This window comes from Anopheles nili, chromosome 3 (genome assembly GCF_943737925.1).
Source record: "Anopheles nili chromosome 3, idAnoNiliSN_F5_01, whole genome shotgun sequence".
Taxonomy (NCBI): Eukaryota; Metazoa; Arthropoda; class Insecta; order Diptera; family Culicidae; genus Anopheles; species Anopheles nili.
The window spans coordinates 62,608,737-62,623,208 of NC_071292.1; the positions used below are offsets into that span (position 1 = coordinate 62,608,737).

The 14,472-nt window shown below is 47.5% G+C and overlaps 2 protein-coding genes across 2 annotated transcripts; both read right to left on the bottom strand.

Moving 5' to 3' along the window:
* Positions 1-9,944: 9,944 nt before the first annotated feature.
* LOC128726458 (uncharacterized) lies at positions 9,945-11,584 on the bottom strand. Its single transcript, XM_053820271.1, has 6 exons — positions 11,284-11,584; positions 11,006-11,197; positions 10,740-10,931; positions 10,488-10,659; positions 10,237-10,316; positions 9,945-10,153 (listed from the first exon to the last, which is right to left on the bottom strand). Exons 1-6 carry the CDS (start codon positions 11,582-11,584, stop codon positions 9,945-9,947), a joined length of 1,146 nt encoding a protein of 381 aa, XP_053676246.1.
* A 315-nt stretch (positions 11,585-11,899) lies between these two features.
* LOC128726356 (uncharacterized) lies at positions 11,900-13,920 on the bottom strand. The gene is made up of 6 exons (XM_053820160.1): positions 13,596-13,920; positions 13,322-13,513; positions 12,969-13,160; positions 12,695-12,866; positions 12,550-12,629; positions 11,900-12,099 (listed from the first exon to the last, which is right to left on the bottom strand). Exons 1-6 carry the CDS (start codon positions 13,918-13,920, stop codon positions 11,900-11,902), a joined length of 1,161 nt encoding a protein of 386 aa, XP_053676135.1.
* Between the last annotated feature and the right edge of the window lie 552 nt (positions 13,921-14,472).

A 14,472-nucleotide genomic window follows, 5' to 3' on the forward strand; every position in this document is an offset into this window, starting at 1 on the left:
AAATGTAGCGTAATCCATCTTCGTTGTCGTTACGTGATGGAGTCATTAATTTGCTCGCGCCCTGGCGCATTATTTGACGCTCGAGCGCGCTGATAGCTCGATGATGCATTAGGTGCACGATTCCCAACAATTATCAGTTTATTTCCGCCTCAAAGATCGTATATCTACGGCTCAGTGCATCTTCTCGCGAAACAAGTCGACCAGGTCCAGATAGACAACGTCTGTAAAGCGTGCCAATATTTCCACGGCTGGAAGAGTAGAGCTTCTCCTTCGTATCTTGGAGCACACATGAAGCCGTCCTCAGTCGATAGCAACCGCTTGGTGTGTAATGCAGCATGGAAGAACTCGTGACAAGCAAATTAGACAAGTGGCAAGAGGAAGACCCAGTGATACTTTCAAGTTCTCGAGGGGTGTGCTGGATCCGGATTAGGCAACGACTGAGCGTATCTCCGCCAGAACCGTCGGAACCGAGTGCACGGACTTAGACATGGGCACGGGAATATTCTCACGTTTCGTAATCGGTAAGATCTTCTGTTACGGGGTTCTGTCGCGTGTGCCTCAGCATATGCTATACCGTAGCTTCCGGCTTCTACTTATGCTGCCTGCAGTCTTCCTCCATTATTCCCTCCCTCATTCCGCTTGACAGCGGAACCTGTTGTTCTCTCTATCACTCGACAATATCTCTTCGTGTTTAGTATCTCGCTATGAGCGGTGGCGGCTCGCTTCAACCCATCCAGGGAGAGCAAGAACGTTGATGCGATGCTTCAGACCGGAAACCAGAACTGCAAAGCGATAAAAATCCAATAAAACAGGCAGTTCACGGCAGCTTCGTTGCGCGGGTGTTTCTTTTTGTGGCAACGATGGCGGCTGACGTACCTGCTTGGCGGGGTTGAATGGTGTCTTTTAGGGCAGTTGGGTTGGGGATTTTGTTGACTTTCCCAGCGCGCTCCCGGGCTTTTGGGGGAGAGGGACCGAGATTTGAATATGAACTAACTTGCTTCCTTCCGGTGGAGACGACAAAACAGTACGTGGTGCTCCAATTCTTGAGGTTCGCAATGAGCTGATTCATCCACGGGGTCAGATTGGAACGAGGTAGGAGTTCAAAGTGCTGGAAGCCAACCGCTTTTATGCCTCACGTGTGCTACCTTCTCGAAGCTCAGATCCACTCATTCTAGCAAAGGGTTAGGCCGCAGCGTCCTGCATCTGCATAAGTTGGGTGGAAAGTTAAATATATGCACGGGGGCCGAACCGAACCCGGAGCACTTCTCGCTTATGTTGACCTACGCCCACCCACCTACGTCCCGAGGAAGAACTCTCCAGGGTTGGCTTTGCGGTTGCTTTGGCTTGCCTTTTGTTTATGTGGCTTTAATTTTGCCTTTCCACGCGGGCTCGGTAGCGGATGCGAGAACTCAGACGTTTTGCCAGCGGCCTTTTCCGTTGAGTCTGCGAATCATCATTACGGGACAGTCCTGGGCCTGTGTGGGTGAGGTGGACGGCACGTTCCACTTCTTTAGAGCGACGTCTACGACGGATACTGTGCAGTATGAACTTTTCGCTTCCCGAGCTGGCCGGGCATTCGCGACGAGATGTGATACTTTATCCCAAGCGTCCCAATTCCGATGCAAAGTGGCACAGAAGAGGAACCATCATTCTGCCGGCGGTGAATGCCCAGATGATGTTGAAGTAATGATGAAGGATCCCTCCTGACGGGCCCTGGGATGGATGCAGGAGGAGGGATAATGGTGATGAATCTGCTTGTGTGTATTTTTTTTCAATCCACAGATTCCTCTTCTCTTGTTCGATTGCCTAACGAGATCCGCGCGTCGCTGCATGTTCCACTACTCCACTCTGGTGCCTTCGGTACGCCTGACGTTCTCTCGAAACACCAGTGCGCAAGTAATCGATAATTCAGCCAACTCCAAGCGAAACTCCATTTGTTTGCTACTACTGCTCGAGGTAGAGATGCTTCATTAGCCGGTCTGGGTCCGTGTGTTGCAGATTTGAGGCCGGTCACTAGCACGCTTCGGTCGGTCGATGTTGCGAATCTAGGAGTGTCATCAGTGGCGTCGTTCAGGGTTTTGATAGGGAACTCTGGTGACTCCCGTCGACCGAGAGCACAATAGCCATCTGGTGCAGAATTTATGCTTTCAATGGCGTCGCGACCAATTCAATGTCGAGATGAATGGAACGTACACGGGGAGACCCTATCTACCTGTCAGTTGTGAGGGCGGTTCATGCTCGCTCAGCAAGAATCCCTCCGCCTCGAGGGCAGGTGGCACGCGAGCCCTTTTGTGGACGGTGTATATGTGTTCATGAAAAATTCAATGTCTCTTTGGTGTGTTTGTTTTTTTTTCTCTTCTGTCCGCCCTTGTATCTCCTCCTTTTCCCCACTACGTTGTCCATTGTGCTCAGAGTTGCTCAGTGAAGAGGTTATGTTTGCTTTGCTGCTGTGCTTGGCGGTGGCTCTTCCACGTTCGATGGGCGCCATGTTGGACCCCCGTCTAATAGGGGCGGCATTATTTTTAGATGCGAAACCGGCTGCCAACCGGACGTCCGGATGGTACTTGAACGTGAACCTCGGGTGTAATTGCAATAACGGCTGGGGTAGGCCGTTCGAAATCGAAGCCAGCCTGTCCGTGCCGGCGTGGAAATTGCAATCAGAAGCCGTTTCACACAGGAGTCGTTCACCGCCCCGATGGCCTTGCCCGGAGTGGGTTAGCTTAACCGGTTGGAGTTTTTTTTGCGAGATGCTGCCGCAACATTCCAGCACACGCGCTCGTGTAATGTCTCGGCGAAGGTGGGTCCCATGTGGCGGATCTGGGTAAATAGGGAAAAAGTGTCCATGCAGAAGCAGAAAACCGGTCCTCTGGCATACGGCAACCGGTAGCATATTTGGAGCTCAAACAACGTGTGTATCCCGCGAGAGGTGGTCGCATGCATTGGTTAGGTGGTTTGGTTGTGAGGCATAATCCTGCCAACTCCTGGGAGCACATGGGCGACGTCCTTCTCGTGTGCAAAGAAACAGGTCAATATTGTACGCGCTCTCATGCATACGGAGGGCTGGGTCGGTGGCTGATAAGTCGAAATTGAAATGCATATTGATGATGTGCCCCGCAAACTCAGCGCCACTCGGAAATCTACTCGGGGTATCACAACCACGACCAACCAACAGCGGGTACGTGCCAGATGATATCGATATACAAAGCCTAGCATACGGATCTGCTGGATACTCTCGAGTATCGAAATTCCGCATTCGAGAATGGTATGAAATATTGATGGCGCATGTCGGGATGGCTATGGGAAAATTCAACCCTTACGACGCTGCAACAGATAGCACGAGTCAACAGGTTTTAAATAGCGGCATTTAGGTTGCTTATCACCCCATGCCATCGCTCTGTACTGAGCTGGGAGGTTTGGGAAATGGTTGCGAAAATTAAAGAAAAAAAAGCAAGCCACAACTTCCCATTGCTGCCAGAGTTTTGATTTATGATGCCGCGAGTTTTCGGGTTTCTTTTTCGACGTATCTCCGAGCTGGTGAATGGGTATGTTTGTGTATTTTCAAACACATCCATAATGAACCGTTGAAACGGATACACGGCGAAAGGGATAAAGAGCGAACTGATTGCGCGGTGCAAAAATGGTTTCATATTTTCCTACAGCGAAGCGTGAACCCCTCCGGGTTTAGGTTTGCTCTGCTTCTCGGATCCATCCAATCGACCCATTTTCGGTCCACCCCGTTGGTAAAGGAGATGATGCCGTTTATTAGCGGAAAGCACTCGGTTTCTTCCCGTTGCAGATTTGACATTTTTAGGCCACGAGAAATGCGGACCACTGGACGGAGACTGGTACTGGAAAATGCGTCTTCTCAAGCGCACAACCCCGTCATCGTATTAATTTAATGTTTATTAAATAATTCTGTATGCTAATGTGTGCAATCGTTTATCAATTTTACCGTACCTATTGAGCGTTAGAAGACGTTTGCACGATGGTAATTGCTTTCGATTTCTATGCAAATGTGAAATGGGTCTGGTGAACTTTAAGCGCCCGGGGAAGGAGATACTGACAGCTTTCGCGTACTGCTAATTTTTTCCGTTCAACGTCCGAAGAGTTGGTCACGTGTTTGGCCTTGGGTACCGTTAGAAATGCACTGCATCCCCCTCGAGGGGCTATTGGCTTTGTTGTGGGGACAAGAACTGTGCAAAAGCTATGACGAGTGAGAGAATGAGAGAGAGAGAGAGAGAGAGAGAGAGAGAAAATAATAAGTAGGTAATGTAAAGATGTGCGATAAGTGGATTTTCCGGTCACTCGCATTTCGCCTCATTTCTTGGCGCCCGAGGATTAGTGAAGGTCGATAGAAAATTGCTGCTATTTCTAATCTGACAACTAGGACGACACCGTAGCACGTGCCTTTCGTTTTTCGCTCCCCGTTCATGTACCCGAACGGTCGATGGCAAACGTCCAAGCACGGGCGAAATAAAATGGAGGAGCTCGTTTCGGTGACGGTTTCTATCCGGAGGAATCCAGCGAATCCGCTCGTGTGGGCTCTGCTCTAAGCGGATGTTAGCATCGCTGGCAACTGGCATTGCGGATAAGCTTTTGGAGCTTGAGAAAAGGCACCTGACATCAGAGCAAGAACTGTTTGCCATGAATGGTGGGTATTTGGGACACGATTTGCTTGGCTTCCCATTAGTTTAAGGGTAATAACTATCCTACGCTGTGACAGCAATGACATTGGAACGTCATTGTCACGTCACGTGGTGCTGGAGATCGACAGTAGGAAGTTGTATTTTGTTGGGGTTGTTATTTTCCACGTTCCCATATGGCTTAGCGATTGCCAAGTGTGATTCAAACAATGCCCCAATACTCACACGGCCACTATTGTTTTATTTTTTTTTCCAATGCAACCAACTGTGGTTTGCTTGTGATAGAAAGAAAATTGCCAGTTTCCGTAACATGGATGCTGTTTAATTTTATATCGATCGATCGCTGGGTCACGTTCCGAAGGTGATCAAGAAGATATACTGCTGATAGGCAAGAGGATGCAATCCATTTTAATTACGATAATCATCGTCCTACGCGTCTCTTGGGCAATGTTCTGTGGATGAGTTCCTTCGCAGACTCGTCGACAGCAAGTCGTGTCCGTAAACGCCTCCGGTTGGTATTGATCTACTCAAGGATCGTTTGCGTTCAGAAAGCGTGATATGGACTCTTTTTAATGCTAATGCGATAATGAAGCGTTGGGGATATGGAGGGTCATTAGAAGTAACAATTTCTCTTACACGAGTAAACAATTAGTTGTACCGAAACGAATGGCTATAGAGTTTTAGTTTGAGTATATCTTATTTAACAGTAATGAGTAATTGTTTGATGATGTCATTCTTTACAACAGCTCTCCAGCAAAGTGTAAACCCTTTGTATCGAAAATGATGATTAACGCTTTAGATTTTTTCATTCCTTTTCTTCGAATTTCACGCCCGTCCTAGTTTGGTATGACACAACTACACCTGTTACCTTTTTTCGATCGTGAATAATTATATGAACATTAAAGGAAGGCTTAACACGAACGGAATAAATCAAGACTGTTCTTTGACCGGTTCATTTTGGAGACAATTTTAATAATTCATTTCGTTCTATCATGCCTGCGATTTAACATAGAATGTGATTTCCGCTCGGCTGCGACCGATGTAGATTGGCCGGAAATCAAAGAACAAATTGGTTTGCAGCTTTTTTTTTGGCCCACGACAGCAATTATCTTCTCGAAATCGAACTTGAAATGAGCCCGCTCCCGAAATGGAGCTTTTCGTTAGGTCTGCCGTTGGTGTAATATTTTTTGCAGCTTCTAATCCTCTTCGAAACGCTTCCACAAAGGAAAATCGTGCGAGCAAAAAAGAGTTGTCATAAATATGCAATCGTTTTGTCGCGATGATGCAGCGAGGCGTGTGGGTTTTTTTTCCATACCAGCAACGTCTCCATCTCTGCAGCCTCTCCAATGAAGAGAAATGATTCGTTTGTTAAGGGGGGCTAATAAAATCCGCTCGAACCGTTTTGCATTATTCAGCGATAAGCTGACGTGAAGCGGGTTGCGGTGTGTCGGGAACTGTGGTGGAAATTGAGAATTAAACCATAGTATCAGATGTTTTCTATTTCAGAATGATGACATGAGATCTTATTCAATAATCAATCAATCAAAAAACGTGCCACGAAGACCGAGCGATAAATGTTACTGGCAAGCGGAAAGATAACCAGCGAAAATGTACGAATGGCGAATCAAAAGATGTTAATAAGTGACTTAATGCACTCAACACACTTCACATGCCTTACAATTAAATCATAAATTGGCTACAATCCATAGAATTGGCTAATATTAAACACACGCCGGATGGAGGGATGAAACCAATTACAAAAATAGGTACTAAAGAAAATATTGCAGACTGAAGCATGAGCGTGAACAAACGAGGGCGAGGGAAAAACAATCCCCCGTGTTCGGCAATTCATTTCAAGGATGAAGAAAATTTCTTTTTTTTTCGTATCCCAACCTACACCACCGTGTGCGGTTTTCTCGGGGTGTGCTTTTTCGCTTTGTTCTCGTTCCGGGTGGCTTCGTAAGCGCCTCGTGTGTGTGTGAGTGGGAGGTCACGGTGTAGAAGAATTTTCACCAATTTCGAAACAAAAGAAAGATCAAACCGGACGATGAAGGATGGAGGAGTTTGATTTTGTGCGACGACCTCGCCCCATTCGTATGTGGCGCCCGTTGGTAGCCATTTTTTTTCCACCATTTGGGGGTCATCGCATTTCTTATGTTTTGCTTTTTGCTTTCTTTCAAACCGATCCATTTGGCCTTCTCCGTGCCGGGTGCTAGTGGCATTGTACAGATTCATTGCACGGCATTATGTATGTGTGTGTCGGAGGGTGAGGTGAATGAAGAAAAGCTATGCTGCATGTCATGGTCACTGGTTTCGGGACGGGAACTGAAATGTGAAGAGAAAGCCCGATGGAGATGATGAGGGGAAAATTTTAGAGGCAAAATTAAATATGCACATCATTTCGCTTTCGTAGGGTGAGCCCCGTTCCGTGAGGGTGGGCTTTTCCTCGTGCTGTTCCGGTGAATTGTATGCGAGAAGTATTTTTGGTGCGCTGAATGTCAAGTTTAACCGTGCACCGGAACGGGATTTTATTTCGTTTTTCATAAAAACACGACTTCTTAAGTGTACATATTTTATCGATCATGAAATAGCGAGAGAAACATCGTACCTGCGTACGAGTAACTTTTTCTGAGCCCTTGTGCACGTTTTGGTGCGAGTAAGCAACCCGGGGGGTTTTGTTATGTCCACGTCAAAAATAAACAAACTAGCGCCCCCTACACACCTTGAAAGGCACGCGTTAGTATGCTTCAGTGAGTATTTGAAAATTGCGAACGAAAAAACATAGCCCTACAAACGGCGGAAAGCGGGAAGGAATTGCGTTTCACGCTTCACCACCCATGGAACAAAACACATTCCAGCCCGTAGGCGCAACATAAACCTCGCAATATTTACGAAAAAAAAAACGATGGCCACTGATCGGCAGCTCGAAATGAGCCCCCGTCAATAAGTAGTGCGAGCTTTGGGGGCAAAACAGTGGTTCACTTTTTTTTGCGGAAACAAGCAATAAACGAACGGCAAAAGAAGCAAGAAAAAGTGAATAGTAATAATAGCCATTATCGCAATAAACAACACATATTAGCGAACGCTACAAAATGACCGCCTGATTGAGGCAGTCGTATAGAGGTGAAAAACTTGTATCGATGACAGAGAAAACTAGCGAAACGTGCGTCTTTGAGTGTGCGCGAATGAAGCTTTGCATGATCGAATCGGTAAAAGCATCCAATAGAGATACTTAAGATGAAATATAATCGAATTCCGACTCGTCGGTTGTGCCTAGAGCGCTCTCCAAAAAAAAACCTTTTCACGCGGAAAACCGAAACGAGCTCCTAATGCGTGTGGTGGGGATGGTGGAAGAAGTGGAGAATTGTTTTGCTTTGTTTTTTTTCTGTGTGTGTGTCTTCACCGTGCATCAGCTTGGCACCAGCGGATTTCGTGATCCGTGAAAATTGCCATGAATAAGCGGGCAGGATGATGATTCGCCGCCTTTCGATTAGTTTCTTGCCGCCATTCGATACGCTCGTCTGTTACAAGGTGTCGATCGATTTGCTTTATGGCATATGGTTTCTATTTTGATTTATATACAAGTGTGTCATGTGTGTTTGAGGCCCCCTGATTCTTTGCCATGTAACTCACTCTAATGTTTTGCTCTCTGTTTTGTTCTAGATTTCCCAGTGCATACGCTGATGGAGCACTAGAGAGGGAAGAATAACAGGCCAGGATCCACATTCCCTACGCCAAGACATCACAGTTGGCTGTATCTGTGTGACAGTGACCTACATAGGCGGCTGTCAGGCAACGTCAGGCTAAAGGATGTAGACAATAGTGGAGCATCTAACGTCAACGTACGATACAGCGAAAACACTGCTATTCCTACACAACTCCGTTGCGAAGCCATTTACCGGCGATTGGTCCTGGCGGCAATGGATCGTATATTTAGCATCATCGGTGCAAGCAAGAAGTGACTCTCTGATAAAACTCGCTTACAAACGTCAACCTCCATCGGTGGTACATTATCATCGTAAGATAGTGCCGAGATTGACTGGTGGAATATGTGCGCTGAAGAGTAAGCGGTGAGGTGTGTGAAGTGTGTGAAGTGTGTCAAAGAGACAGAACTCGTTGTTCACCAACCGAACATCCGAAGGAACATCTCCTGTAGACGGCCACAGAGAGTGAGCGAGACAGAGAAAGCGCACTAAGGGGGTGGTCCGGTGATTTATTTCCCTGAGGTAAGTGTTGTCGTCGTAGCAGTAAGAAGAGTTTTATTGGGGATTGTGTTACTGGCCGCAAGCGTGGTTCTGGGCTCTCCAGCGCTTGCCATAAAGCTGGCCAATCGGTTGGGCTGTCGGACGGGATGACAAGGGCTTGTAATACAATGTAATTATGTCACCGCTTGTCGGCTTGGCTGCGAGTAAGTGATTAAAATTAAACGCGTCGCATGCTAGGGTGTGATGAGAGTGAGAAAACTCTTCATGTCTGTATGGCGGTAGCTTCTTGTAGTTACAGAACAATGAAAGGTTTTTCGTTGGCATTAACCTGCATGGATATAGCAAACAAATACTTTACTAGAGTCTCGCTTACATAGGTACGATCGAAGCTTATATTATGCTTGATATGCTGCTTCCTCAGAACCTTGCACACATATCGCTTCTAAAAAAATGTTAAATTCATTTGCTAAGCGAATTTACAACAGACGGTGATAGTAATCGTAGCCCTTTTAACGGCGAAATGTAAAGTAGTGCTTTAACACTACTCCCCCACCGCGCTGGTTGCTTTGATTGCACAACTAGCCTGTCGCACTGGACGGGTTCCGCGAAAAGGTTGCCTCAAAACATCACTATCCCTTCTTAAGAAGGGGCCTTCTTTCGTTGTTGGGAAACAAGCACGAGAAGCTATTCTATCGGCAATAGTGCGCCGTGAGAGTCATGGTCAGAGTTGCTACAGTTTGGAATGTTGTTGGGGGAAAATAAGAACCCCCACACACATACACCCTCTGAAGATGTGGAGTATTAGGTTACCAAAATTATTATTATATATCGGCTTCGTTCACCGAGAAGGTGGTTTGTGATGGTCAGTAAAAGGAGAACTCGTCCAGCACGCTAGATAAATGACCTGCGGTTTCCTTTCTATGTGTCTCCGGTGTCACTGGGTTGAATTCTCTCCACGCTTGTCCACGCTTTATCTCCATGCTAATGGTAAAACGTACTCCCTTTTGAAGACAAGCATTTGTTTTTGTCCAGCGTCAGATGTCACACTTCAATTCGTTCCTTTATTCAACAAAACATCAAACGATCGTCATCGCCGTCAGTCCTCGTTGTAGAAGGCTGAGTTGTAGATAAACTTGTCGCATGACTCATTTGGCGCGACCTCAGTCGTCACCACAAACCCATCGCCGTCAACACAGAACAGCTGCCCGTTCTGATCCTGGGAGTACTCGTAGTTCCCGTTTCCACCGCAGGCTAGGGTGAACGGCATTCCTGCCTCCCGGTAGATGATCGTATCGCGGGCACAATCTGCAGAGGTCCAGCCGAATGCATGCAAAGAAAAAGGAAGAAGGTTGATCAACCACCCTTGATGCGATCTACTTGCTTCTTACAGCAGTTCACCGAAGAGAGCATACTGGAGCGTATCTGAAATGAGCCGATCTTCTTTCCGTCACGCCAAGTGCAGTAGACACTAAAATCAGGGTGAAACCACGACCGTGAACCATTTAAAAAAGAGAAAAAAGTGTATCACTAGACCGCTGAATGGAACCTGGTGAAAGCGAAAAGTTCCTCCCCAGCCCAACGTCAGGAATGACACTTTAGGCGTCTTTCCCCAGACAGCACGTCTCTCGTAGACACTTACACTCCATTCTCAACCTTGTACAGCCCATAAGCACCGTCGTAGTCGCACGGGATCTCGCTGAAGGTGACGCCAACGGTCCCGCGCGTGTTGAACTTCTTGAGGATCATTTTCTGCGCCTGAGCGGCACTCTCGCACTGCCGCAAGTACGTCTCACCGTGCAGGGTACTGTTATCTACGCCACGGAGAAGGTCACGGTTTGTGGGTCTTCTAGGAGTCACGTTTTGGGGTTTCCACAAAGTCTCGCATACTCACAGCAGGGTAACAACTCCCAGAGGCTATCGTGGACTACGGTTGTCCCCAGCTGGACGTTACCGGTGAGTTCGTCTGCGCACCAGCACAGTCCCGAATCACACTGCAATTCCTCGTAATTACCGTTCTGGGTGCAGTGTAGGGTCACATCGTAACGACCTTCCCGTTCCAATTTCGCCCGGCGTCTGCTGCAATCTTCGAGTAAGATGTGAGTATTGATTGGACTTTGAGATCTTCCGAGTCATGGAGGGCTAGTGGCAGTGGCTTACCGCAAGTCATTCGCTCGGTGTTCCGGTACCAATCCCAACCGAAAATCCGCTTGCCATCTTCGCTGTAGCAAAAGCACCGGCCAGAGAGTCGATCACCTCGACACTGTTTGGCGGCGTACGTCCCGTCGAGGTTGCATTTAGGGATCCAACCGACTAGGTCCGTGTCCAAGTGCATCGTGTGAAGACAGGTAGCTGAGGAGATAGATCAGAGAATTTGAATGGCAATGTTTGGAGAGGATTTTGTTGGTCCATTGCATCCGGTTGTGATCCATACTCACAGCGATCGTAGATGCACTTGCGAGTGACACATTTCAATCCGGGTGCGCAGTGGCGATCGGGAATGTTCATATTGCACACGGCCAGATACGTTCGACCTCCACGGCATCCGGGACAGCAACCGTTAAGTGAACCTCCTGAGATTAGAATTTCACCCTTGCCACAATCCTCCTGACGGATGGAAGAAATGCATCCGTACGACGAAGCGCACGTGGGAGGATCCACTGCACCGTGAGTACCTGAAAAACTGCACAAAACGAGCAGAAGAGTTGAAACTCCGCAGCGGTATATTAGACACTTCATCGTTTGTACAACACTGGAACTGTTCGGTATGTTAGACTACCAGCGTACCCAAAATTTGTCGTGCTAGTTCGACCGGTTTGTTATCAGTGAGGTGTTGATTTCGAGAAATTGCTTTTCGATGTCAAATGATAAGATCAAGAAATTTGATAAATCGGAGAAGCATCGCACCATGAAGCTAGCGTGAACTCTTTACCGAGAAAGTGCAGTGTGAGAATTCGCTACCGATGGTTCGGAGTTTTTTTTTCGAAAAGTCATTATATAATAGGTGTATGTTAGGCTATTAATTCGTTGACTTTATTCCCCAAAAATCGTGTGTTACAAGCTGGCACCAAATATGAACTGGTCACAGTTCGTCTGCTCAGATGGCACCGTCTCCGCAACGATGAACCCGTGCGGATCGACGCAGAACAGATCGCCATTGCGCGATTGAAGTGGCACATAGTTTCCGTTCGCCTCGCAGGCAAGCTCCATTTTCCGTCCGGTCAGCGCGTAAAGCCGCTCGTCGCGTGCGCAATCTGTGGAAGGTTGTGCCGAAAGACGGCGTGCCAGACAAAAGGCGTAAATTGTGTGCGGTTGAGACAATGTGTTGCCATTTGCCGAGGTGTCGGTCTCTCGCCCCGGAACCGTGATTGCATGGATTGCGTGCGGAAGGGTGCTTATTTTCGTTAAGTAACTACTCTATGGCCAATTTGTTCCGCCGGATGATGAAAGTAAGTACAAACGCTTGTCGGTGCGAATATTTCCCCGTCGACTAGCGGAAAATTTGAAAGCGAGAGAGACAGAGAGAGCTGGGAGTGCTCGCAACTATGTTTTATGCTGTGCTAAGCGAATTGCCTATATTTGGGAAATTGTATGTGACTGGCTGATTGCATACCACCAGGCGTTTAACAATTTTCGATGTTTATGCCATCGTAGAACCGCATTGAATATTATACAGAATAAGAGACGACTATGATGATACTTACTGCAATTCATAGCACCCAACGAACGGAGGGATGTTTTATAGGGATCAATTTTCGTCCCATCGTGCCACGTGCAGGCGGCTCTAATGCAAAAGAAAAAAAATCGTTATAATCTAAACTCTAACCAAGCTTGTACCATGTGACGTACTCTTGCCCTTCGATAGTGTACATGCCCTGGCTGCCATCGTAATCACACACGGTATTAGTGAACGCTACGTCCGTGTGGCCACGGATAATAAATTGCTTGCGTTGAAGTTTCTGCGAAAAAGCGACACTTTCGCAACGTCGCAGATACTGCACACCGTAGAGCGTCGCGTTATCTAAAAAAAAGGGCATTCATACGGTATCAATACCATCGATCATTCATCATAAAGCAAAAGCATATTGATGGGACACATGTTTGAAATTTCCCTCAAACTAACAGCACGGCAGCAAAGCCCACAGATCCTCCGGTACGGCTCTTGTACCAGGCAGTTGCACACCGGTTCGCGGATCTGCACACCAGCAGACGTTCTGGTCGCACTGCAGCTCCTCGTAGTTTCCGTTTTGCGAGCAATGCAACGAAACATCGAATCGTCCTTCCGCTTCCAGCTCGGCACGTCGTCGGCTGCAAGCTGGAAGACAAAACAGTGCGTGGATTTGGTTATCAGAACGAATTTTTTTATCTCCATCCTATTATCATCACGTAAGTGTGATAAGCGTGAACCTAGAACCGCTTTTGTCGCTCTGGCGAATGGCACAAGCAGTTCTCCATCGTTTGCCTCCGATTACCAACCGCACGTCATGTTTTGGGCTTGGTTAAGCCAGCTCCAGCCGAAAATGCGTTTCCCGACGGTCGAATAGCAGAAGCAACGTCCATTGATACGATCCCCGCGGCATTGTTTAGACGCAAACTGGCCACGGCTATCGCACTGCGGAACCCAACCGATAGTATCGGCCAACACGTGGTACGTCGATAAACAGTCGCCTAGTCAAAGTGGAAGCGTGTCGGTGAAAGTTTGAACCTCCTTACGGGGCTGGCTGTCATCGAAAACCCTGTCGGTACTCACTCGTATTCAAACGGCAAACGTTTCCCAAGCCACACACCAGTCCAGGAGCACAATCGGGTGTGGCCGGATCAGTCGGACTTTCGGTGACGATTGCTTCACCACACGGTGACCCCAAGGGAAGACCACGGACGCATCCAGGACAACACCCACCAAGGACAGCCGTTGGAGACCAAAACTCGTCCGGATTGGGACAGGAAGTGTCTGTTGGAAATGACAGACAGCCAAAGGCACTGGCACAGTTGGGAACTAGTTGCGATGAAATTGGGCAGATCAACGCCACCAGCACGATTGTGAACAGAAGTCGACACGTTTTGGATCGATCCATTGCGTGGTGTCTTCTCAAGATTGTGTGCTCCGTAAACTAACCACGTTTGAACTGACGATTGATGGGATTTTTGTGAGACATTGGCGGATCTTTATCATAGTGCAGTCCACTTGAAGGGAATTATATATGGGATACAAATCGCATGGGATATGAAGTGGAGCCAGCGTCTTCAAGTGTGCCGCTAGTGTACTTTGTTTGTGTGAAACAGCTAAACCCACAGGATGGGTACTTTTGTTCAGTTGCGCCGTCAATCTGTACACGAAGACCCAAACAACGCGACCGTGTAGCGTAGTACGGAGGTTCCGGCAGGTTTACAAAGCTAATCAAAGGCTTCCGAACATCCGAAGCTTGTGTGTCGCGGTAGTGTTATCAGTATATTCTTGTGCTACGTTGTGATTCACATGGCGGCTGGCTCAATCAGCAGCTCAGTGCCGCCAATCATAGTCAGTGTGTTTTTGTGGTCAACCGATGAGCGTGCTTTGTTTTGGTTGTTAGCTTTGTTTCCGAATAAGTGATCATTATAAGGCGATATAAAAGATTTTATTCTGTAAG